The sequence below is a fragment of the Zonotrichia leucophrys genome, chromosome 7 (assembly GCF_028769735.1).
Source record: "Zonotrichia leucophrys gambelii isolate GWCS_2022_RI chromosome 7, RI_Zleu_2.0, whole genome shotgun sequence".
Taxonomy (NCBI): Eukaryota; Metazoa; Chordata; class Aves; order Passeriformes; family Passerellidae; genus Zonotrichia; species Zonotrichia leucophrys.
Window position 1 is genome coordinate 37,113,874 of NC_088177.1, and position 24,507 is coordinate 37,138,380.

Here is a 24,507-nt window from a genome sequence, read left to right on the forward strand (position 1 = left end):
TAAATATTAATTTCTGCAGGCAATAAATTCCCTGCTTGCTCTGCATGTACCATCATATAAAGGACTGTGTGGATCCCTGCGGAGCAGAACCCTCTGGGTCACTCCCACCAAAATGGTTCTTTTTTACCAAGGCACGTGGATACTTCTCCTCCTGACGCTGTCTTTAATCCTGGCTGAAGGTGGAAAGATCCTGGTGGTACCTCAGGATGGAAGTCACTGGCTCAGCATGCGCCCAGTAGTGGAGAAACTGCAGCAAAAGGGACACGAGGTTGTTGTGCTTGTACCCTCCACCAGTCTGTACATGAAGTCAGAAGAGCATCAGAATTACACAGTGCAAGCCTATCCAATCCCTTACACAGAGGAATACCTGGGGGAAATGCTCAAGGCCTTTGTTCATGCCCATTTTCTTGAGCAGTCTGTTTGGAATGTTGTTCTGACCTCGTATCAAAGCACGATAGAAATCTCCTCGGTCTTCTTCACCAACTGTAAGAGCCTTCTGCAGAACGAGGAGCTGATGCAGTACCTGCAAGAGAGCAAATTCGACTTGATTTTCACAGATCCCATCCTGATGTGTGGGCCCCTGGTGGCTGAGTATCTTGCCCTTCCTTCCGTCTACTTCCTGCGGGGCTTTCCCTGTGGAATGGATGCTGCTGCTACCCAGTGCCCAAGCCCTCCTTCCTATGTCCCCAGGTTATTCTTGGATAATTCAGACAGCATGACCTTTTCCCAGTGGGTGAAGAACATGCTGGTCAATCTGCTGGAGCTCTTCTATTGTAAGCCCATTTATGATAATTTTGAAGAGCTTGCATATGAGGTTTTCAAAAAGAAAGTGACAGTGACAGAACTCCTGAGCCGTGGATCCTTCTGGCTGATGAGATATGATTTTGTCTTTGAGTTCCCGAGGCCAGTGATGCCAAACATGGCTTTTATTGGAGGGATCAACTGTGTTCAGCAGAAAAAACTGTCTCAGGTACAAAATTTTCTTTTGTTTTTATATGGAAAAATGCAAAGTGTAAATGTATCATAGAATGGCAGAATGGTTTGGGTTGAAAGGGACCTTAAAGATTATCTCATTTCCATCCTGCTGCACCCCTGGGCAAGGGATGTCACTCCCATCCTTACATCAAACCCTGACTGACAACAGCTTGGTGTTCAAAGATTGAAATCCTGCATGGTGTAGAAATGTTATTTCCTAATGCCCAGCATTCAGATTATATCACATCCTGCCAAACTTAAAGCCTTATAGACCTAGTTAGGACAATGTAAGTGATATGTAGCTTTTATGCACATGAGAGTCTCTTGTTGACCTGAAGAACTTTGCTATCCTCTCCCAGCTGTCTCATGCACAGTCCATTTCTCCCCTCTCCTTTAATATTCATTGAAGGTTATAGGAATGAAGAGTTTGCCTATTTTCTACCTCAGCCATCCCCTAGACTGATTCCTTTCCATCTGCCTTTATTGTCAAGGTGTCAATATCTAAACCCCAAAAGAAATCCTCTTCCAGTTCCATCCCCCTCTTCTCTTCTAGATGATTGAATGAGTTTTAAGCCGTCATGTGTAGGCGACGGGGTTCACGCATGGTGGGGATGGACGGAGACGAGATCTCTTTGAAGCCAAGTCGTGAAACTATCGGTTTATTACAAAGGGCATGGGTGAAGGGCCCTGTTGCGAGCTGCCAGCCGCAGCTCGGAGCAGGGTCCAGAGAGGAGAGCCTTAAAGTGTAAGAGAGTTAAAGACAAAGGTTTAAGAGCAGAGAGCATGTAGAAAGGAGGGGGTGAAGAATTGCAGAGAGAAGACAAAGAGACAAAGAAAGAAAAGGGCACGAAGAGGAGCACGAGAGTGGGCAAAGAGATAAGGGAGAAGAGAGATAAGAGAGCGCGGAGAGCGAGCGAAAAGAGGGCAAAAAGAGAGAGCAAAAAGAGAGAGCAAAACGAGAGCGAAGCTCCCGTTACAACGCAATAAATCGTCTTCAGTGTTGAATATGCAGATTCTCATTAACCAATCTAGTACAGCATCCATATCTTATAACATTTCCACACATCCTATAAGAATCACTACATTACTATACTATGTTTACGTGTTAAACCCTAAATCTTATTCTTTGGGCCTTATCTGCCAAGCTGCAAGGCCTGCTCTGAATCTTAGGCCTGCCTGCTTGCAGGGGGAATTGTTTCCTCCAGGGGGGATTACATTCAACTAAGGTATCTCAAAGGTTGCTTTCATTTCAATCTCGCATATAGTTCCTATATTCTCAAAATCTTTTGCTAGGCAGTCATATTTAAAAGGCTTTCTTATTTCATCCTGCCCAACAGTCATGGGTATGGATATATGCTGTAACTTTCCATTTGGACTTTTGTGGATCAACCTTCCTGTGTTCATTTGGCAGCCTTGTCTGAGGTTATGGCCTGTCTTCTGTGCATCTCCTTGCTCTAAGCTGTTTGAAAATGACCAATAAGTTAATCCATGCTTTAAATGACCAAGATGGGATCAGCATGGGTGATGGAGCAGCTGCTCCTTTTGGAGAGCAGATTCTCAGCAAAGTCCAAGATTTCCCACCAGACTTGGGAAGAAACCTGCAGAAACTGCATGGGGGAAAAAAATCCAGCAGGATTTTCATGCCTAGAATACCCTGGAGAAGGAAATTGTTCCCCGTATTCACCTGCTTATAGGCTTTAAGGAGAGTTTATCACCAGCATTAAACCCTAGCAATGTATAACCAAGAAGGATTTGGACACAGGGTTGAGGTCATGAGTTGACCCAACATTGGTCTTGAACTTACCCCTCATTGGCTGTGAACAATTCCTGACTTGTGCACTCCAGAGGTGTTGTTGGTCTTTGCTATCTGTGGTACAAGAGTGAAATGCTCTTTTGCAACTTCATTTTATACCTGATACGATAAGGAGTTGGCTGAAAGTTTTATGGATAGACGGGGAAATATTTTTTGCTGGCTGCTTAGCGTCCAGAAAATGCAATTTTGCATTATGGAAAATTATTTTTTTTCTCAGGGGTTCCAGCTGGTTTTGGCTATTGAAAAAAAGAGCAAAAGTGAAACCCCAGGTCCTGTTACACAGATTTTTCATATTAATCCTTACTATAAGTTATGTTTCATGTACTACATAGTTTTGTTTCTTTAGGGAAGAAAATGCTTTTAAAAAGTGCCCAGTTACCTCAGACTGTGACAAGTCTGTCAGCCTTCTGTTAGAGCGATGGAAAAGAGTCCTTTCTTGGCTCTCTTGATAGGCACGGGCCTCCCATGTGGGCTCTGTCCAGCTACTCTGTGGGGGCATTTTTTTCATGGATTTTCCCTGCATTTTGCCATCAGACCTTGGGCATGGTGGGCTGGTGGCAAGAAGCGCCACAAAGCTGGGATCCTGGTGAGGGAAGAAGGTGGCATTGACCCAATATCCTCAGCTTGGTGTGTGTGTGGGTGACACACTTTTCTTGACTCACACAACGCAACCTTTGTGTCCCAACATGCTCGCAACCCTTCCTAATCATTGATTGCTTTCTGTGACCTTGGCGCAAAGATCTGATGACCCGAAATGGGAGAAGTGTCAAAAGGTTAGTGGTGAGGCACGGCTAAAAAAGCTGGCAGAGCACTCCTGGCCTCTCTGCTGCCAGGCTTCCACTCTGCACAGCTCACACCATGCTGGTGGCACTGCTTCTGCCCTTCCCGTGCCTCCTGAGCCCAGCTGCCGCTGGGAGGCTGCTGGTGATCCCCATGGACGGCAGCCACTGGCTCAGCATGAAAAAAGTGCTGATGGAGCTGAGCAAGAGAGGGCACCAAATCGTGGTCATTGCATCAGACAACAAAATCCTGATCGATTCCTCAGATGTCTACGAACTGAAAACCTACTCGTGCCATTGATGAAGGAGGATGTGGAAGAACACGTACGCACCTTCATTGAAAAATCTTTCAGCCAAGAGCATTTCCTGGTGAGGTTCTGGAAGCGTTTGGAAGATTACTGGAAGAGCGGAGCCCTTTTTCATGCTTTGTGCAAGTCGTTGCTGCAGAACCAAGAGCTGCTGAAGTACATTGGAGAGGGTCACTTCGATGCCCTGCTCACGGATCCTGTGTCACCTTGTGGGCAGATCATTGCCCTGCACTTCTCCATCCCCAGTGTTTTCTTCCTGCGGATGGTTCCGTGTGCCTTGGAGGTTCGCGCGGCTCAGGGCCCGGACCCGCCGTCCTACGTCCCACGGGGGTTCTCAGAATACACCGACCACATGACCTTCTCCCAGAGGGTCAAGAACTTCCTGATTGCCCTTTCCGAGTCCTTCATCTGCAATATTGCCTATTCTCAGTTTGAGGAGCTGGCCTCAGAGTTCCTCCAAAAACCCATGACAATGACGGAGCTTTTAAGTCACGGATCCATCTGGCTGAGGAGAATCGACTTTGTCTTTGAGTATCCCATGCCTGTCATGCCCAACATGGTTTTCATTGGAGGCATCCACTGTGGAGAGAAGAAGAAGCCCTTAGGTCAGCGGCTGGATGGGAGAGGTTGTGGCACTCACAGACCAGCATGGTCCAAGCGAGGCATTTGAAGGGATGTATCTTATCTCTCTGTTGGAGAGAGACTATTTTCAAGAACCGGAGGTGTTGGCACAAGGGCAGTGGCTTTAAGTTGCCAGAGGAAAGGATTAGACAGGATATTGGGAAGAAATTTTTCCCTGTGAGGATGGTGAGGCCCTGGCACAAGTTGTCCAGAGAAGCTGTGGCTGCTTCACCCCTGGATGTGTCCGTGTCCAGGTTGGACAGGGCTTGGAGCAACCTGGGATAATGGAAGGTGTCCCTGGCCATGGCATGGGGTGGAACGGGATGGGCTTTAAGGTCCCTTCCAACACAAACCATCCTGACTTTCTACAAAGACCAGCTCTCTCTTTCAAACTCTTGTTTTCTGTTGTGCATTTATTACAGGAATTTGGGATATCCTGCCATGGTTGTATTGGAAAGGTTTTGGGATCTCCTGGCACGGATGTATTAGAGAGGTTTGGGGCTGTCTTTTGGACGGGTTCCTTAGAGGGGTTTGGTGATCTCTTTCTGGTTTTGTTAGAAGGGTTTGGGGTTCTATTTTCAAGGATATAGTAGGAGGGGTTGGGATCTCCTAGCATGAGTTTAATAAAGGATTTTGGGATCTCCAGTCATAGATTTATGACAGGTGTTTGAGGATCGCCTGTCATGGATTCATTAGAGGGGCTTGGGCATCTATTGTCATGAACTTTTTAAAAGGATTTGGGATCTCCTTTCATAAATTTATTAGGGCAGTTTTGGCATCTCTGACTGGATTTATTAGAAGGATTGGACAAGTCCTGCAATGGATTTATTCGAGAGGCTTGGGGACCTCTTTTCATATATTTATAAGAGGTAGTTTGGGATCTCCAGTCATGGATTTATTCCAGCCTTGGCTGGCGTGTTGTAGCAAGCATACAATACCCTAAGAATTGCCTCCTGAGTATTCCCTAATCATTCCTGAGCCTGGCATGGGCCAGCCTGCAGCTGACAGAATCATTCAGCTTGGAAAAGACCTCCAGGATCACCCAGTCCCAGCCTCATGCCAGCACTGCCATGGTCGCCCCTAAGCCACGACCCCAAGTGCCACATCCAGGCTCCTCCAGGACACTTGAGACATGGTGACTCAACCACCTCCCTGGTCAAATTATTCCATTGCTTAACCATTCTTCCAGTGAGTTTTTTCTTTCCTATCACACACTCTGAATCTCCTCTAGCACAACTTGTGGCCATCTCCTCTCATGTTTTCCTTGGGACACAGCTCGATCCCACTCTTGCTCCTGTCAGGGAAACGTAGAGCCTGACAAGGTCCTCCCTGAGCCTCCTTTTCTCCAGTAGCACCCCCAGTTCCCTCAGCTCCGAAGAGTTTTTAATCTCTTCCCCAGCTCTGTTACCCCTCCCTGGACAGGGCTGCCCCCAAATTTGTGTCTTTTCACCCAAATCCAGCCTTCCCACTCTCCCTTTGCTCAGGTGTCAGCAGGGAGCGACTTTGATCTTGTACTACCTTGAACCCAGCAAATTCCAGAATTCCTGGCTGGGATAACCCAGGATAACCAGGCCATCTGGGTGAGCCTCTGACCAGTTCCCAAACACTGAGGTACTGATTAACTTCAGCAGTCCTGGGATTGCCTTTGCACCCACACTTCATGCTGAAGGTTTGGATGGAAAATCCATCCTGCAGCGGGAGGGAGGGGAGAGCAGGACATTTCCCTGCCAGCCCTCTCCTAATCCCGCTTCAGCAAACACCTGGGTGCCATCACAAAATAGAGAAATTAACGTTTCTTTGGGAGAACATTGTCTTTTCTAAACAGATCAGCTTCCCAATGCCCAGTTCTGAGGGTGCTTTATAAAAACGGGACCATATTTAGGATTTGTTACTATGATGTTTTTCCTTTGCGTTTCATAATAAAAGATTCAGAGAGTGTTTTAGTCTCTTTTCCCTCAGAGCTTCTCTCCCCCTACTCTGACGCTCAAAAATTTGGTTTTCTGGAAAGCCATCCTGACATAAAACTGCTCTCTGCCACCTTCCCAGTAGAAATAATGAAAGACATGGGTAAAAGAGGAAAAACAAATAAATAATGCTGGCATGTGGAAAACAATATGCAGTTCATTGTGTTGCATTGACTGTGGCATGAAGGGAGAGGAGAGAACTTGTGTGCCTGTGGCATGGAGGCTGCATGGCTCTGAATATCCAGGGGTGCAATATTTTTAATTTTGCCATCAGTGGCAATGCTACTGATTGGCAAAATAAAATAGGGGAGGCCGGGGAAATCACGCCTGTGCTGAACCTACTCCTTTACTGAGTCAGGTCTGAAACCTGAGCCTCCAGAGGTTGCTAAAACTCATTTAGTGCTGGTCTGAATCCTGGTGGGGAGGAGTTTTCAGCCAGCCAGGGGTCACCTACCAGGCTGGGAAACAACTCTGTAAAGTGAGAGCTTGGTCTGTACAGAGAGAGGCCAGCCCCTGTCAACACCTGTTAGAGGTGTCCCTGGCACTGAGGAGATTCCTGCCAGCTCAGAAGGGCCCTGAGCCTTGTCCTGAGGGTCTCCTGCTCCATCCCTGGAGGAATCACCAGAGGATCTGTGTCTCCAGCTTGGAGAGGCTCTTTTTCATTTGTTCCTGTGGGCTTGGGGGTTGCTCCCACTAAGGTTGCTCCCTGGGTCCTGGCCAAGGTGGAAAACGAGACAGAGCAAGGATGAGAAGTCCTGAGGGATCCCAGTAGCCCATTTAGGAGCTCATGGAACATAGAAAAATTCTAGTGACTGAGCACTGAAGAGGTCACCAAATCTTGGCTTTCCAAGTAAGGAGGGAAAAGGCAAAATAAACTACCCACAATGCAAAGCAGTGAATCATTAACAACAGGACAATCAAAGAGCAGAGCTCAACAACTCCGGCCATCAGTTGCTTTCCAAAGCATCTTGAGGCTACAGCCTGCAGGAGAAATCTCTTGCACGGCCTGCACTGCAAGCACAGCAACATGGCTTTGAGGCTTTGCTGTGCCTGGATTTCCATCCTCCTCCTCCTCCTGCCTGGCCTCTCGGATGGAGGGAAGCTCCTGGTGGTGCCCATGGTGGGAAGCCACTGGCTGAGCATGCAGGAAGTGGTGGAGAAGCTGAGTGAGAAAGGACACGAGGTGGTGGTGCTGGTTCCTGAGGTGAGCTGGCAGATGGAGACCACGCAGGCCTACAAGGTGGTCACGTACCCGGTGAGCCAGAGCCTGGAAGAGCTGGATAACTCCTTCCGGGAATACCTCGCCGTGCACCTGACGCAGAAGCCTTTCCCTCTCAATGCCCTGGCCATGTACAACGCCTCGGTGCATGCTACTGGCATTCTTTTTGGGCAGTGCAAGGACCTGTTCCACAGCCAGGAGACCCTGAGGTTCCTCAACCAAAGCGGCTTTGATGCCGTCCTGACGGATCCTATCCTCATGTGTGGGGCCATCCTGGCTCACCATCTTTCTCTTCCCTTTGTCTTCTTCATGAGGGGATTCCCTTGCAACCTGCACTTTTCAGCCCCACAGAGCCCAAGCCCTTTGTCCTACATCCCGAGACTCTTCAGCTTCAATTCGGACCAGATGACTTTTTTCCAGAGGGTGGAAAATGCCCTGATTTCCCTCCTGGAGCTTGATTACTGCAACGGTTTCTATGGAGAAGCGCTTAAGCTTTCCTCAGAAGTTCTTCAGAGAGATGTGTCCCTGATGGACCTGGTGAACTCCGCTGCCATTTGGATCCTGAGGTTTGACTTTGTGTTTGAGTACGTCAGGCCAGTGATGCCCAACATGGTGTTTGTGGGGGGGATCAACTGTGCAAAGAAGAAACCACTGCCTAAGGTAATGTTCCTTTGCCTAAAATTGTAAATGTCCTAAGGAAAAGTCATTCTGTTGTTCCAGCACTTGTATTGGTATTCTGTGGTTTTTTGGGTTTTTTTTTATTTCTGGCAATTATTTAATTTATCCAGGTTTTGGTAGTTGATTCCCATAGTTCGTAATCACACAACCTGGATAGAGACTTACTGGAACTTATTAAGATTTTATAACAAACCAAAGAAAAAGGGAATTCATCAGCCAGATGGAAATTACTGTCCACAGTGAATGTGTCTTTAGCACCAATGATATCTAGTTTTGATTTCATTTTAATGGCATCTGATATCAATTTCTTTTATCTGATCAAAATCCCAAAAGTCATCTTGTGTTTTTAACTCCAGTCTCAGCAGCATCAGTTGATTCACTTGAGTTGTATTTTCATGACAAATCATTTCCAAACTGTCTGTGTTAGGTTACTCCTGTTTGTGAGGGGTGAAAGGTAACTGTCATGTTAAAATGGCATGAAACAATCTGATGGTTATGGAGTGGGTGAAAGACACTTGAATGCAGATATTAAGAGTTCTCGTACCTTGACATCGTCTTTTACCAGAAGTGTTCTGCAGGATCTTAAAGCTAATCAAGAAATCTAAATCTATTGTGTCAGTCAACAAGCAATCTCTAAAATGGTAGCACTCGACATTTCTATCCAGGCACAAAGCAGGACAGAAATCTTTTTCCTAGGAAATTGCTCACTCACTTCTGAATTATGGTCACACAATATCTCTACACTATGTCTGTGAGCTGGAGGGCGGGTATTTTTCTTTCTCTTTTAGAGTTCTTTGATGCTGTTTGACAGTCCCATGGAGAGCCCTCTAAATGTGAAAACAAGGCGCAGAATAATAGTATTAACTCAGATATTAGGATGAAATTCTATCTAAGGCATTCTACCTCATTAGGTCAACAAGAGGAAGACCAGTTTGAGATTTAAGAGGCAAATTCTTGCTGGTTCCACAATAAAAGTCTTTACTATTACATCCTAAAATTCTCAAGGACATAAAGAGTTCATGACTTTGTTACAAGGATAGAGAACACATGCCCTCATTGTATCCCTGCCATGTCCTGTATTTACACTCCTGCTAGGTGAAAATCACATGTTCCACACCTGGACAAATCTTGTAGTGGACTTATTCAACCAACTGCTGTTGCCATAGAAAATCCAATTGAGTCCAGACTAAAAAATACACAAGCAGCAACTTCCAAGTTGATTTGGTCAGCTATTGCCACAGCAGTTGCAATGAAGTCTTTGCATCCAGATTTCCTGCATTGAATGACAATTCTTTGTAAATCCCTTCAGTGTCCTGCTTTCAATCTGTGCCATCTCCCATCTCTCTTGCAGTGGGCCTCTCCAGAAATTGGTTTTCCATGCCTAAGGGTGGTTCCTCCATGTCCAGAGTGACAGAGTGAAGCTACTCAGAGTAGTTGCAGCACCCTTTGGGTGTCATGAGACAAATGGCCTTATCTCAGGCTGTAAGGATTTGCTTCTCCTGACTGAGGATGCTGAAAGTCCCAGCACCGGTTATAAATAGTGCGGTAAAACGTTGTGCTGATGGCAGCTTCTCGTCACAAGGACTCCTTCCTTAGCACCCTCCAAAAGGTTTTGCTCCGCCATTGCTTTCACTTGCACAAAGAGAGCACATTTTTGCAGTGCGATTAGTGGGAAGTGTCAAACCTTCTTGATTTTGTCTTGCTTACAATGCATGACATGGATTTTCAAGACAGCCAGCAATAACCAATACTCTTTCTTTGTGTACCTGTGCCAGCCTCCTTTCCCTTTGTTTGCCTGAACCCCTCCATTAGTTCACTTTTTTTGCTGTTGTGTAAGGAGGAAAAAAGCCAATGGGGATCAGTCTCCTCAGATTGGGGATTGCCTGGTGCATCCTGGTGGTTGTTATATCTTTGTAAGACGTGCAGGTTGTGCTGCTTCCAGAGTTGGGAATTCAACATTAGCCTTGAGTCCTCAGGAATGGAGTTGCATCCATTCTGCTGGGTGTATTTTTATTATTTTCTTGCCGTGTATTTATCAGGTCAATGGTTTTAACCACGATTATTTTTGCAACACGACATCCCTGCTGGTGGTGTCGCAGACTTAGTGTGCACAGTGCCTTAGTGCTTACAATGAGATTGAAGTTTAAACATTAACAGAAAGTAAGAACATTTCAGTGAGACACGGCTCCAATTCCATTCCACAAACACAGGCAAAATCACAGGCTAATCACACTGCTGTTGACAAGGTAAATATTAATTTCTGCTGGCAATAAATTCCCTGCTTACTCTGCATAGATCATCCTATAAAGGATTGCGTGGATCCCTGTGGAGCAGAACCTTCTGGTTCGCTCCCACCAAAGTGGTTCTTTTTTACCAAGGCACGTGGATACTTCTCCCCCTGACGCTGTCTTTAATCCTGGCTGAAGGTGGAAAGATCCTGGTGGTACCTCAGGATGGAAGTCACTGGCTCAGCATGCGCCCAGTAGTGGAGAAACTGCAGCAAAAGGGACATGAGGTTGTTGTGCTTGTACCCTCCACCAGTCTGTACATGAAGTCAAAAGAGCATCAGAATTACACAGTGCAAGCCTATCCAATCCCTTACCCAGAGGAATACTTGGGGTAATGCTCAAGGCCTTTGTTCATGCCCATTTCCTTGAACAGTCTGTTTGGAATGTTGTTCTGACCTCGTATCAAAGCACGATAGAAATCTCCTCGGTCTTCTTCACCAACTGTAAGAGCCTTCTGCAGAACGAGGAGCTGATGCAGTACCTGCAAGAGAGCAAATTCGACTTGATTTTCACAGATCCCATCCTGATGTGTGGGCCCCTGGTGGCTGAGTATCTTGGCCTTCCTTCCGTCTACTTCCTGCGGGGCTTTCCCTGTGGAATGGATGCTGCTGCTACCCAGTGCCCAAGCCCTCTTCCTATGTCCCCAGGTTATTCTTGGATAATTCAGACAGCATGATCTTTTCCCAGCGGGTGAAGAACATGCTGGTCAATCTGCTGGAGCTCTTCTACTGTAAGCCCATTTATGATAACTTTGAAGAGCTTGCATATGAGGTTTTCAAAAAGAAAGTTACCGTGACAGAACTCCTGAGCCATGGATCCTTCTGGCTGATGAGATATGATTTTGTCTTTGAGTTCCCAAGGCCAGTGATGCCAAGCATGGCTTTTATTGGAGGGATCAACTGTGTTCAGCAGAAAAAACTGTCTCAGGTACAAAATTTTCTTTTGTTTTTATATGGAAAAATGCAAAGTGTAAATGTATCATAGAATGGCAGACTGGTTTGTGTTGAAAGGGACCTTAAAGATTATCTCATTCCATCCCGCTGCCACCCTGGGCAAGGGATGTCACTCCCATCCTTACATCAAACCCTGACTGACAACAGCTTGGTGTTCAAAGATTGAAATCCTGCATGGTGTAGAAATGGTATTTCCTAATACCCAGCATTCAGATTATATCACATCCTGCCAGACCTCAAACCTTATCAGACTTAATTAGGACAATTTAAGTGACATGTAGCTTTTATGCAAATGAGAGTCGGTTTTGTTGACCTGAAGAACTTTGCTGTCCTCCTCTCCCAGCTGTCTCGTGCGCTGTCCATTTCTCCCCTCTCCTTTAATATTCATTGAAGGTTATAGGAATGAAGAGTTTGCCTATTTTCTACCTCAGCCATCGCCTAGATTGATTCCTTTCCATCTGCCTTTATTGTCAAGGTGTCAATATCTAAGCCCCAAAAGAAATCCTCCTCCAGTTCCATCCTTTCCTTCTCTTCTAGATTATTGAATGAGGTTTTAAGCTGTCCTGGGTATGGATATCTCCTGTAACTTTCCATTTGGGCTTTTGTGGATCAACCTTCCCGTGTTCATTTGGCAGCCTTATCTGAGGTTATGGCCTGTCTTCTGTGCATCTCCTTGCTCTGAGGTGTTTGAAAATTCCCATTAAATTAATCCATGCTCTAAATTACCAAGATGGGATCAGCATGGGTGATGGAGCAGCTGCTCCTTTTGGAGGGCAGGTTCTCATCCAAGTCCAAGATTTCCCACCATGCTTTGGAAGGAACCTGCAGAAACTGCATGGGGGAAAAAAATCCAGCAGGATTTTCATGCCTAGAATACCCTGGAGAAGGAAATTGTTTCTTATATTCACCTGCTTATAGGCTTTAAGGAGAGTTTATCACCAGCATTAAACCCTAGCAATTTATAACCAAGAAGGATTTGGACACAGGGTTGAGGTCATGAGCTGACCCAACACTTGTCATGAACTGACCCCTCAGTGGCCGTGAACAATTCCTGACTTTGTGCACTAGAGAGGTGTTGTTGGTCTTTGTTATCTGTGGTACAAGGGTGAAATGCTCTTTTGCAACTTCGTTTTATACCTTTTAGCATAAGGGGTTTTCTGAAATTTCTATGGAGAGATGGGGAAAGATTTTCTGCTGGCTGCTTATCTTCTGAAAAAATGCAAGTTTGCATTAAGTGTAGCAGTTGGTTTGGGGGATCCCCGGGGAGTCCCTGGGGGCCCCCTAAGCTGGATGTTTGCAGGCAGGCAGGGAGACTCCACACGGCTTCTGAAGGTGCTCATTAGATGAGGGTTGATTGGGGGTCCCAGCCCCAGGAGCAGCATGGTGTCTGATGGAGAAGGGGGAGAGAGGGAGAGTGTGGTGGTTTGACCAGGAAGAAGTGGGAATTCTGGGATGCTGTGGTCAAAGCAATGGATGTTCGGAGTTTGATACTGGCACCTGGTGTAGCCAGTGGGGTTTGGACACACCTCCGAGAGCACACAGGGGTTAAAAGCAGGGCTTTGGCCCTGGGAGGCTCTCTTGGGACATCGCGGCGAAGAGGTCAGATCTCTCCCCCCCCCAGCCGCTGCTGCTGGGCAGGGGAGGGGCAGCCACGTGGTAGGCCCTGGGCCTGGACAGAGATGGGGGTGAGAAGGCCCTCAAGGATGGAAGGGTGGAGGAGCCCCAAGAGACATCGGGCAGCCATTCCCCCCACCTCCCCAGGAGGGAGAGAGAGAGCCGGCGACACCGAATGTGATAGCAGCCGGCCCAGGAGGAGAAGGGGGGGAAGAGTGCCCGGCCGGAGCGGCAGCGCGTGTGGGAGTGCCGCAGCTCCGGGACAGAGACTGAAAGTTTTAACCCCTTTCTTTCATGATTTGGGCCTTGCAAAAATGCTAATCCTCCTCGAAGCTGAATAAGAAGGGAGATAGGAGATGAGATGAGACAAGGACCTGGCCTGAAGGACGTAGAGAAGACTGGCTGAGTGAAGAGAGAGATGCTTGGAGTGGCCTTGTGGCTGGACTTTTCTTGTGGCCATAGACTCAGTTTGTTCCTGTGACACAGAGACTGCACTTAGGGGGAAGCAGTGCCTCAGAACCAGGAGGGTTCATCGTGGGGACCCCCCGGCCCCAGGGGGTTGGAAAAATATGGGGGGGACAGATGTCCCAAAGCAGAGACTGTGCCTTTTTGGAGTGAGACAAGGCATCCTTGAAAGACAACCCTAAAAGCAGCTCTGGTCCATGCACGGTGGTGAGAGCACTGGGCATGGAAGGAAGATGTCACAAGCGGCAAAAGGACTTTTTCCGGGCGGTGCCGAAGTGACAGGGAAGCACACGAGGTTTCAGTGTGTTTCCAGGGGAAGCCTATGGAACAAGAAGGACTCCTCTTCATGGACTGAAGTTTGAGTATACTAAAGTGTGGTGCCAGGCTGGGCAGTTGGTGATTTGGGAGAATGTATCGGATTGGGAAATTCAGGTAGTGGGGAGGAGGAAAGTGGTTTTTTTGTAAGGTTTTCAATTTTTTTCTTTTCCTTATAGTTTTTCCCTATTTTCCTGTAGTTTAGGTAATAAAGTGTTCTTTATGTTTAAGCTGGAGCCTGTTTTGCTTATTCCTGGTCACATCTCACAGCAGACACCAGGGTGAGGGCATTTTCATGGGGGCACTGGCTCTGTGCCAGGCTCAAACCATGACAGAGGGCCTAGGGAGAAAGGGGCCAGGAGAATTTGTCATCACGCCCAGAGTTTAATGGGGAGATTCAAAGTGGGTGCAGAATAAGACTTGGGTGTGTGGGATTACACCGACATCATACTTCATGGGAGGATCACAGTCTTGGAATAAACCGCCCATTTTCCAGGGGTGAGACTGAGCATACCATTTAAATAAAATGTAACCCCACTATTCACCCTTTTTTCATTAGAAAGAAAAGATAAAGGGAAATATGATCATTAAGAATTTAAAAAATGAAGCAGTAATGACACTGTTTCAGAGCATAAAAATAAATACAAATACAAGTGTGAATTATATTTTTAACAGTCTATTTGACTTGATGTTTTTTTTTGGTGGTAGGCAGCAAAGACAAAATGAGCATTTAATTGTAACAAACTGGTTATATGGGTCCATATTGCAGATTTTAAATGAATTTAAAGCATGGGTGAGGGCTTAAAGGACTTCAGCCTTTGGCACTAAGCTCATATGAGAGTTTTGGGATTGGCCTTTTCAGCATGACTGGCCCAGTGGTGTCTAACTTTTTCCAACGGGCTTTTCAGACCACGACAGCCTGCAGTTTCAGGCTGAGGCGCCGACTTCTTCTCCCCTCTCAGGGACGGGGAATAGGCAGGTTTATGGCCTCAGATTCTCATCCTTGGATCTGAGATTTACTGCTGCTTTAACCTTCCAACTGGTTGAACCCAGAAGACCCCTGGTTTTAGGTTGTTAAAAGGAAAACAAAAAGAAAAAAATAAATTTTGCTTCAGCTATACTCAGGGAGCATTCACCACAAAAACTGTCAAAATACTTTCCCAGACACCATTTAAAGTTATCAGTTGCTCTCAGAACCTACTAAGGACAGCATAAACCCAACAGCAATTTTGATTCAGCGGTCCAATACTCTCTGAATACTCACTTTTAAAGAAACAATCAAAAACTGCTTCTCCTTGGTTCTACCTTTGTGACCTGACAGGCCTCTGCTTTCTAAAACTGAAAACAGGACAGTTTGTAATATGAACACATACTTTAACTAGAAAAGCACAATTGTAAAAACTACTTAATGGGGATGGGAGGGAAATGGACAGAAGACAGATATTGGATCAGAATGATAAAAAGGTTGGAGGGTTTTAGGATAAAAGTTCTAGGTGACAAGGTCTTTTCAGCTAGAACAAGTGGGCAGGGATTGGGAATTGGGGAGGTTACGGGGAGCTGGGGACTCTGTGAAAGAAAAACCTTTTTGGGGTACCCTGCTCCTTTGAGTGGTTTGCTCCCAATGAACTACCCAAAATAAGGAAAAAAGGGGTGTGGATTGCAGAGAGGGATTGCTCTTGGAATAACGGGGGAAGGAGATCATAAAGTAGAATTTCAATTCAATGAAATATACAAGGCTGTAAAACTGGCATGACAAAATTATTTTAACCTTGGGTTTTGGTTACTAAGCTGCTTCTCCAATTGTAGCTCCTGCCTTGTGGGATTTGGAAGGCGGAGGGTGGGAACTAGGAGTTGGAGAGGGAGGTTGGTTCATGAGAGGCAGGGAAGGGGCGGAACGTGGGCGAGAAAAAGCGGGAAGAAAGGGATTTTGGGGAGGAGAAAGAGGAGATGGTGCCGTGCCGCGTGGCTGGCGGTCGCGGCCCTGTTGGATCTCCGGGCCATGCGGCCACAGCACACACGGCGGTAGCTGTGTTGAGGCTTAGCCGTGTGGCTGCTGTGCCGGGCTCAGCAGGACGGAGTGGACTCCCGGCGGTTTGTTTAGGGCAAGGCGGGTGAGGGATGGAGTTAGGGGGAAGGAGCAGCGAGTGGAGGAGAGGGTAAGACTGAGGAAAGAGGTCACACAACTGACGAAAGCAGTTTTGGGGGTGCGGGGCTCGGGCAAAGCTGAAAACTACTTTTTGCTCGTCTGGTGGGCTTTGGTTCCTTCTTTGGCCGCTGTTGTGGTCCAGGGTCGGGCTCGGTGATCGGCACCGCCCGCCGGCTCTGCGGGGCCCTCCCCTGCCGCCTCCGGGCCGCGGGCGGCGGGCCCGGCTCTGCCGCCACCGCGGCGCCTCCCCGGGGAGCAGTGACAGCTCCGAGGAGCCACACGGCGGCCACGTGGTGCGGGGGAGCCGGCAGCTGCCAGCGGCGATCTTAAAAGCCGCGATGCTGGGGTGGCGGCGCGGTGACTCGCGGGGCCTCTGTGCAGCGGGGCCGGGGCCGGGGCCGGGCCGCTCGGTTGGTGGTGGAGGGGCCGCCCGAGCCGCGACTGCGGCCCCGCAGGGGCACGCCGCTGTGCCGGAGGCGGTGCTGAAGCGGTGTTCCCCGGAGTTCTGCGCTGTGCCGGCGGGGCCATGGAGGTCCATTTTCTTCTTAGGGTTGTCGGTGGTCGAGCCGCGCGTTGGGAGCCATTGTTGCGGTTTGTTTAGGGGGATACCCAGGGAGTTCCCCGGGGCCCCCTAAGCTGTAGGTTCGATGGTAGCAGCAGGCAGGCAAGGAGACTCCACACGGCTTCTGAGGGTCCTCATTAGATGAGGGTTTATTGGTGGTCGCATGCCCGGGAGCAGGAAGGTTCCGGAGGGGGAAGGGGGAAGGAGGAGGGAGGGAGAGAGAGGGAGGGCCGGGGGAGAAGAGGGCCAAGAGAGCATCTGTGGTCTCCCCTGCACAGTTTAACAGGGAGATTCAAAGTGGGCACAGAATAAGACTTGGGCCAATGGGATTACAGATGCATGATACTTAATAAACCGCACATTTTCGAGGGGTTAGCCGGGGCATGCCATTTAACTAAAATGTAACACCAGAGACCTTGGCCATGGTGGGCTGGTGGCAGGAAGTGCTACAACGCCGGGGTCCTGCTGAGGGAAGAAGGTGGCATGGAACCAATCACCTCAGCTTGGTGTGTGTGTGGGTGACACACTTTTCTTGACTCACACAACGCAACCTTTGAAGTCCCAACTTGCCTTGAACCCTCCCTAATCATTGATTGCTTTCTGTGACCTTGGTGCAAAGATCTGATGACCTGAAATGGGAGGAGACTCAGAAGGGCAGGAGTGGAGCATGGCTGCAAAGCTGGCAGAGCGCTCCTGGCCTGTCTGCTGCCAGGCTTCCACTCTGCACAGCTCACACCATGCTGGTGGCACTGCTTCTGCCCTTCCCGTGCCTCCTGAGCCCAGCTGCCACTGGGAGGCTGCTGGTGATCCCCATGGAGGGCAGCCACTGGCTCAGCATGAAAAAAGTGCTGGTGGAGCTGAGCAAGAGAGGGCACCAAATCGTGGTCATCGCACCGGACAGCAAAATCCTGATCGATTCGTCGGATGTCTACGAACTGAAAACCTACTCTGTGCCATTGATGAAGGAGGATGTGGAAGAACACGTTCGCACCTTCATTGAAAAATCTTTCAGCCAAGAGCATTTCCTGGTGAGATTCTGGAGGCTTTTGCTGGAGTAGAGGCAGAGCGGAACCCTTTTCCATGCTTCATGTAAGTCCTTGCTGCAGAACCAAGAGCTGCTGAAGTACATTGGAGAGGGTCACTTCGATGCCCTGCTCACAGATCCTGTGTCACCCTGTGGGCAGATCATTGCCCTGCACTTCTCCATCCCCAGTGTTTTCTTCCTGCGGATGGTTCCGTGTGCCTTGGAGGTTCGCGCGGCTCAGGGCCCGGACCCGCCGTCCTACGTCCCACGGGGGTTCTCAGAATACACCGACCACATGACCTTCTCCCAGAGGGTCAAGAACTTCCTGATTGTCCTTTCTGAGTCCTTCATCTGCAATATTGCCTATTCTCAGTTTGAGGAGCTGGCCTCAGAGTTCCTCCAAAAACCCATGACAATGACCGAGATTTTAAGTCACGGATCGATCTGGCTGAGGAGAATCGACTTTGTCTTTGAGTATCCCATGCCTGTCATGCCCAACATGGTTTTCATTGGAGGCATCCACTGTGGAGAGAAGAAGAAGCCCTTATCTCAGGTCACTGGCTGGCAGCCTGGCAGAGGTTGTGGCACTCACAAACCTGCATGGTCCAAGTGAGGTGTTTGAGAGTTATGAATCTTATTTCTGTCTTGGAGGGAGACTGTTTCCAAGAGCCGGAGGTGTTGGCACAAGGGCAGTGGCTTTAAGCTGCCAGAGGAAAGGATTAGACAGGATATTGGGAAGAAATTCTTCCCTGTGAGGATGGTGAGGCTCTGACACAAGTTGTCCAGAGAAGCTGTGGCTGCTTCACCCCCGGATGTGTCTGTGTCCGAATTGGACAGGGCTTGGAGCAACCTGGGATGATGGAAGGTGTCCCTGGCCATGGCACAGGGTGGAACAGGATGGGCTTTAAGGTCCTTTTCAACACAAACAATCGTGGCTTTCTAGAAAGACCAGCTCTTTCTTTCAAACTCTTGTTTTCAGTTGTGCATTTATTACAGGAATTTGGGATATCCTGCCATGGTTGTATTGGAAAGGTTTTGGGATCTCCTGGCACGGATGTATTAGAGAGGTTTGGGGCTGTCTTTTGGATGGATTTCTTAGAGGGGTTTGGTGATGTCTTTCTGCACTTGTTAGAAGGGTTTGGGGTTCTATTTTCATGGATATAGTAGGAGGGGTTGGGATCTCCTAGCATGAGTTTAATAAAGGATTTTGGAATCTCCAATCATGGATTTATGACAGAGGTTTGGGGATTGTCTGTCATGGATTCATTAGAGGGGCTTAGGTATCTATTGTCATGAACTTATTAAAAGGATTTGGGATCTCCTTTCATAAATTTATTAGGGCAGTTTTGGCATCTCTGACTGGATTTATTAGAAGGATTGGACAAGTCCTGCAATGGATTTATTAGAGTGGCTTGCGGACCTCTTTTCATGGATTTATAAGAGGTAGTTTGGGATCTCCAGTCATGGATTTATTCCAGCCTTGGCTGGCGTGTTGTAGCAAGCATACAATACCCTAAGAATTGCCTCCTGAGTATTCCCTAATCATTCCTGAGCCTGGCATGGGCCAGCCTGCAGCTGACAGAATCATTCAGCTTGGAAAAGACCTCCAAGATCACCCAGTCCCAGCCTCATGCCAGCACTGCCATGGTCGCCCCTAAGCCACGACCCCAAGTGCCACATCCAAGCTCCTCCAGGACACTTGAGAGATGGTGACTCCACCACCTCCCTGGGAAATTTTTCCATTGCTTAACCATTCTTCCAGTGAGGTTTTTTTTTCCCTAATACCTAATATTTTGAACCTCCTCTAGCAGAACTTGAGGCCATCTCCTTTCATCATTTCCGTGGGACACAGCAAGACAGCTCGATCCCACTCTCGCTCCTGTCAGGGAAACGTAGAGCATGACAAGGTCCTCCCTGAGCCTCCTTTTCTCCAAAAACACCCCCAGTTCCCTCAGCTCAGGAGAGTTTTTAATCCCTTCCCCAGCTCTGTTACCCCTCCCTGGACAGGGCTGCCCCCAAATTTGTGTCTTTTCACCCAAATCCAGCCTTCCCACTCTCCCTTTGCTCAGGTGTCAGCAGGGAGCGACTTTGATCTTGTACTACCTTGAACCCAGCAAATGCCAGAATTCCTGGCTGGGATAACCCGGGATAACCAGGCCATCTGGGTGAGCCTCTGACCAGTTCACAAACACTGAGGTACTGATTAACTTCAGCAGTCCTGGGATTGCCTTTGCACCCACACTTCATGCTTAAGGTTTGGATGGAAAATCCATCCTGCAGCGGGAGGGAGGGGAGGGCAGGACATTTCCCTGCCAGCCCTCTCCTAATTCTGCTTCAGCAAACACCTGGGTGCCCTCACAAAATAGAGAAATTAAAGTTTCTTTGGGAGAACATTGTGTTTTCTAAACTGGTCAGCTTCCCAATGCCCAGTTCTGAGGGTGCTTTATAAAAACCAGACCATATTTAGGATTTGTTACTATGATGTTTTTCCTTTGCGTTTCATAATAGAAGATTCAGAGAGTGTTTTAGTCTCTTACCTCAGAGATTCTCTCCCCCTACTCTGACACTAAAAAATTTGGTTTTCTGGAAAGCCATCCTGACATAAAACTGCCCTCTGCCACCTTCCCAGTGAAAATAATGAAAGACATGGGTAAAAGAGGAAAAACAAATAAATAATGCTGGTATGCAGAAAACAATATGCAGTTAATTGTGTTGCATTGACTGTGGCATGAAGGGACAGGAGAGAACTTGTGTGCCTGCGGCATGGAGGCTGCAGGGCTCTGAATATCCAGGGGTGCAATATTTTTAATTTTGCCATCAGTGGCAATGCTGTGAGGCCGGGGAAATCACGTCTGTGCTGAAGCTGCTCCTTTGCTGAGTCAGGTCTGAAACCTAAGCCTCCAGAGGTTGCTAAAACTCATTTAGTGCTGGTCTGAATCCTGGTGGGGAGGAGTTTTCAGCCAGCCAGGGGCCACCTACCAGGCTGGGAAACAACTCTGTAAAGTGAGAGCTTGGTGTGTACAGAGAGAGGCCAGCCCCTGTCAGCACCTCTTAGAGGTGTCCCTGGCACGGAGGAGATTCCTGCCAGCTCAGAAGGGCCCTGAGCCTTGTCCTGAGGGTCTCCTGCTCCATCCCTGGAGGAATCACCAGAGGATCTGTGTCTCCAGCTTGGAGAGGCTCTTTTTCATTTGTTCCGGTGGCCTTTGGGGTTGCTCCTACCAACGTTGCTCCCTGGGTCCTGGCCAAGGTGGGACACAAGGCACAACAAAGATGAGAAGTTCTGAGGGATCCCTGTAGCACATTTAGGAGCTCATGGAACATTGAGGAATTCCAGTGACTCAGCATTGAAGAGGTCACCAAATCTTGGCTTTCCAAGTAAGGAGGGAAAAGGCAAAATAAACTACCCACAATGCAAAGCAGTGAATCATTAACAACGGGAACATCAATAGGGCAGAGTGCAACAAATTCACCCATCAGTTGCTTTCCAAAGCATCTTGAGGCTACAGCCTGCAGGAGAAAACTCTTCTACGGCCTGCACTGCAAGCACAGCAACATGGCTTTGAGGCTTTGCTGTGCCTGGATTTCCATCCTCCTCCTCCTCCTGCCTGGCCTCTCGGATGGAGGGAAGCTCCTGGTGGTGCCCATGGTGGGAAGCCACTGGCTGAGCATGCAGGAAGTGGTGGAGAAGCTGAGTGAGAAAGGACACGAGGTGGTGGTGCTGGTTCCTGAGGTGAGCTGGCAGATGGAGACCACGCAGGCCTACAAGGTGGTCACGTACCCGGTGAGCCAGAGCCTGGAAGAGCTGGATAACTCCTTCCGGGAATACCTCGCCGTGCACCTGACACCGAAGCCGTTCCCCCTCAATGCCCTGGCCATGTACAACGCCTCAGTGCATGTTTTCAGCACCTTCTTTGGGCAGTGCAAGGACCTGTTCCACAGCCAGGAGACCCTGAGGTTCCTCAACCAAAGCGGCTTTGATGCTCTCCTGACGGATCCAGCCTTCATGTGTGGGGCCATCCTAGCTCACCATCTTTCTCTTCCCTTTGTCTTCTTCATGAGGGGATTTGGTTGCAACCTGCACTTTTCAGCCCCACAGAGCCCAAGCCCTGTGTCCTACGTCCCGAGACTCTTCAGCTTCAACTCGGACCACATGACTTTTTTCCAGAGGGTGGAAAATGCCCTGATTTCCCTCCTGGAGCTTGATTACTGCAACGGTTTCTATGGAGAAGCGCTTAAGCTTTCCTCAGAAGTTCTTCAGAGAGATGTGTCCCTGATGGACCTGCTGAACTCTGCTGCCATTTGGATCCTGAGGTTTGACTTTGTGTTCGACTACGTCAGGCCAGTGATGCCCAACATGGTCTTTGTAGGGGGGATCAACTGTGCGAAGAAGAAACCACTGCCTAAGGTAACGTTCCTTTGCCTAAAATTGTACATGTCCCAATGAAAAGTCATTCTGATGCTCATGCAAGTTTATCGCTATTGTTTGTTATTTTTTAAATTTTCTGGTAATGATTTAATTCATGCAGGTTTGGGTAATTGTTTCTCACAGGCTGAAATCAAACAACCTTGATAGAGACTTACTTGAACTAATTTAGGTTTTGTAACAAACCAAACAAGAAAGGGATTTCACCTGTCAGGTGGAAATTACTGTCCTCAGTGAATGTGTCTTAACCACCAAGGAGATCCAGTTTTGATTTCGTTTTAATGGCGTCTGACATCTATTTCTTTTATCTGATCAAAAATCCAAGAGTCATCTTTTATTTTTAACACCAGGCTCTGCCGCATCAGTTGATTCACTTTAGTTGTATTTTCATGACAAATCATTTCCAAAATGGCTGTCTGTGTTAGGTTACTCCTGTTTGTGGGGGTGAAATATAAATGTCACGTTGAAATGGCAAGAAACATTGTTACAGTCATGGATTGGGTGAAAAACACTTGAATGCAGAACTCAGATAACTTTTCATACATGGTCCTTGACCTTTGCTTTTGCTAGAATTGTTCTGCAGGGTCTTAAAGCTAATCGAGAAATCTAAATCTATTGTGGTAGTCAGCATGGAATCTCTAAAATGGTAATACTGGACATTTTTCCAGGCACAAAGCAGGACACAAATCACTTTCCTAGGAAATTGTTCCCTCGCTTCTGAATTGTGGTCACACAATATCTCTGCACAATGTCTTTGAGCTGGAGGGGTGGTATTTTTCTTTCTTCTTTCACATTTATTTTCAGATTTCTTTGATGCTCTTTTGACAGGCTGATGAAGAGCCCTCTAAACTTTATAAACAAGGAAAAGAATAATACTCTTAACTAGAATATTATGATAAAATTATATCTAAGACATTCTATCAACTCACAGCTCAGGAGAGTAGGTGCTGCTTTGAGATTTAAGAGGCAAATTCTTGCTGGCTCCACAATATAAGTCTTTACTTTTAAACGTGAAGGTCTCAGAGCCATAAACAGTTCATAACTTTGCTATAAATGTAGAGACATCCTGCCCTCATTGTATCCCTGCCAGTGCCTGTCTTCAGACTCCTGTTAGGTGAAAATCACATGTTCCACACCTGGACAAATCTTGTATTGGCCCTTTCCAGCCAACTGCTGTTGACATTGAAAATCCAGTCGAGTCCAGACTAAAAAACACACCAAGCAGCAACTTCCAAGTTAATTTGGTCAGCTCTTGTCACAGCAGTTGCAATGAAGTCTTTGCATCCAGATTTCCTGCACTGAGTGACAATTCTTTGTAAATCCCTTCAGTGTCCTGCTTTCAATCTGTGCCGTCTCCCACCTCTCCTGTGCTGCGCCTCTCCAGAAATTGGTTTTCCATGTCTAAGGGTGGTTCCTCCATGTCCAGAGTGACAGAGTGGAGCTACTCAGGGCAGTTGCAGCACCCTTTGGGTGTCATGAGAGAAATGGCTTTGTCTCAGGCTGTAAGGATTTGCTTCTCCTGACTGAGGATGCTGGGAGTCCCAGCACCATTTATAAAAAGAAGGGGAAAACATTGTGCTGATGGCAGCTTCTCATCACAAGGACTTCTTTCTTAGCACCCTCTAAAAGGCTTTGTATTGGCATTGCTTTCACTTGCACAAACGGAACACATTCCTGCAGTGGCATAAGTGGGAATTGTCACATCTTCACCTTGATTTTGTCTTGATCACAGTGCATGGAAAGGGTTTTCAAGACAGCATCCAAAGACCAAAACTCCTTTTTGTGTACCTGTGCCGGCCTCCTTTCCCTTTGTTTGCCCTGTACCCTTCCATTGGTTCACTTTTCGCTGTAGTGTCAGGAAGAAAAAAGCCAATGGGGATCGTTCTGCTCAGATTTGAGATTTCTTGTTGCATCCTGGTGGCCTTGACATCTTCATTAGAGGTGGAGGTTGTGCTGCTTCCAGGGGCTGGGAATTCAACATCAGCCTTGTATCCTCAGGAACGGAATTGCATATCTTCTCTGGGGTGTATTCGTATTATTTCCTTGCCATGTATTTATCAGGTCAATGGTTTTAACCACGATTATTTTTGCAACATGACATCCCTGCTGTTTGTGTCACAGACTTAGTGCGCACAGTGTCTTAGTGCTGACAGAGTTTGAAGTTTAAACATTAACAGAAAGTACAAACGTTTCTGTAAGGACACAGCTTCCCTTCCACAAACACAGGCAAAATCACAGGCTAATCACACCCGTATTGGGAAGTTAAATATTAATTTCTGCAGGCAATAAATTCCCTGCGTACTCTGCATGTACCATCATATAAAGGAGTGTGTGGATCCCTGTGGAGCAGAACCCTCTGG

At 47.6% G+C, this 24,507-nt stretch overlaps 5 protein-coding genes across 5 annotated transcripts; all 5 read left to right on the forward strand.

Moving 5' to 3' along the window:
• Positions 1-112: 112 nt before the first annotated feature.
• Positions 113-1,624, forward strand: LOC135450655 (UDP-glucuronosyltransferase 1-6-like). The gene is made up of 2 exons (XM_064719033.1): positions 113-970; positions 1,562-1,624. Exons 1-2 carry the CDS (start codon positions 113-115, stop codon positions 1,622-1,624), a joined length of 921 nt encoding a protein of 306 aa, XP_064575103.1.
• A 2,243-nt stretch (positions 1,625-3,867) lies between these two features.
• Positions 3,868-4,545, forward strand: LOC135450656 (UDP-glucuronosyltransferase 1A1-like). The gene has a single exon (XM_064719034.1). The coding sequence runs from the start codon at positions 3,868-3,870 to the stop codon at positions 4,543-4,545; it is 678 nt and encodes a 225-aa protein (XP_064575104.1).
• A 2,942-nt stretch (positions 4,546-7,487) lies between these two features.
• On the forward strand, positions 7,488-16,468 carry LOC135450657 (UDP-glucuronosyltransferase 1-6-like). Its single transcript, XM_064719035.1, has 4 exons — positions 7,488-8,339; positions 11,498-11,572; positions 16,094-16,103; positions 16,281-16,468. The coding sequence occupies exons 1-4, from the start codon at positions 7,488-7,490 to the stop codon at positions 16,466-16,468; spliced, it is 1,125 nt and encodes a 374-aa protein (XP_064575105.1).
• Positions 16,469-16,476: 8 nt separating this feature from the next.
• LOC135450658 (UDP-glucuronosyltransferase 1A1-like) lies at positions 16,477-18,337 on the forward strand. The gene is made up of 3 exons (XM_064719037.1): positions 16,477-16,729; positions 17,430-17,728; positions 17,759-18,337. The coding sequence occupies exons 1-3, from the start codon at positions 16,477-16,479 to the stop codon at positions 18,335-18,337; spliced, it is 1,131 nt and encodes a 376-aa protein (XP_064575107.1).
• Positions 18,338-21,277: 2,940 nt separating this feature from the next.
• Positions 21,278-24,274, forward strand: LOC135450659 (UDP-glucuronosyltransferase 1-6-like). Its single transcript, XM_064719038.1, has 2 exons — positions 21,278-22,129; positions 24,269-24,274. Exons 1-2 carry the CDS (start codon positions 21,278-21,280, stop codon positions 24,272-24,274), a joined length of 858 nt encoding a protein of 285 aa, XP_064575108.1.
• The last annotated feature ends 233 nt before the right edge of the window (positions 24,275-24,507 follow it).

Excerpts from the sequence above, each read along its gene's own strand:
- LOC135450656 (XM_064719034.1), top strand. The coding sequence starts at position 3,868 with ATGAAGGAGGATGTGGAAGAACACGTACGCACCTTCATTGAAAAATCT.
- LOC135450657 (XM_064719035.1), top strand. The coding sequence starts at position 7,488 with ATGGCTTTGAGGCTTTGCTGTGCCTGGATTTCCATCCTCCTCCTCCTC. Across the intron at positions 8,340-11,497 it reads AGAAGAAACCACTGCCTAAG|TTCCCAAGGCCAGTGATGCC; the intron begins GTAATGTTCCTT and ends TTTGTCTTTGAG.
- LOC135450658 (XM_064719037.1), top strand. The coding sequence starts at position 16,477 with ATGCTGGGGTGGCGGCGCGGTGACTCGCGGGGCCTCTGTGCAGCGGGG. Across the intron at positions 16,730-17,429 it reads CGTTGGGAGCCATTGTTGCG|CTCACACCATGCTGGTGGCA; the intron begins GTTTGTTTAGGG and ends CACTCTGCACAG. Across the intron at positions 17,729-17,758 it reads TCAGCCAAGAGCATTTCCTG|AGGCAGAGCGGAACCCTTTT; the intron begins GTGAGATTCTGG and ends TTGCTGGAGTAG.
- LOC135450655 (XM_064719033.1), top strand. The coding sequence starts at position 113 with ATGGTTCTTTTTTACCAAGGCACGTGGATACTTCTCCTCCTGACGCTG. Across the intron at positions 971-1,561 it reads AGCAGAAAAAACTGTCTCAG|GCGACGGGGTTCACGCATGG; the intron begins GTACAAAATTTT and ends CGTCATGTGTAG.
- LOC135450659 (XM_064719038.1), top strand. The coding sequence starts at position 21,278 with ATGGCTTTGAGGCTTTGCTGTGCCTGGATTTCCATCCTCCTCCTCCTC.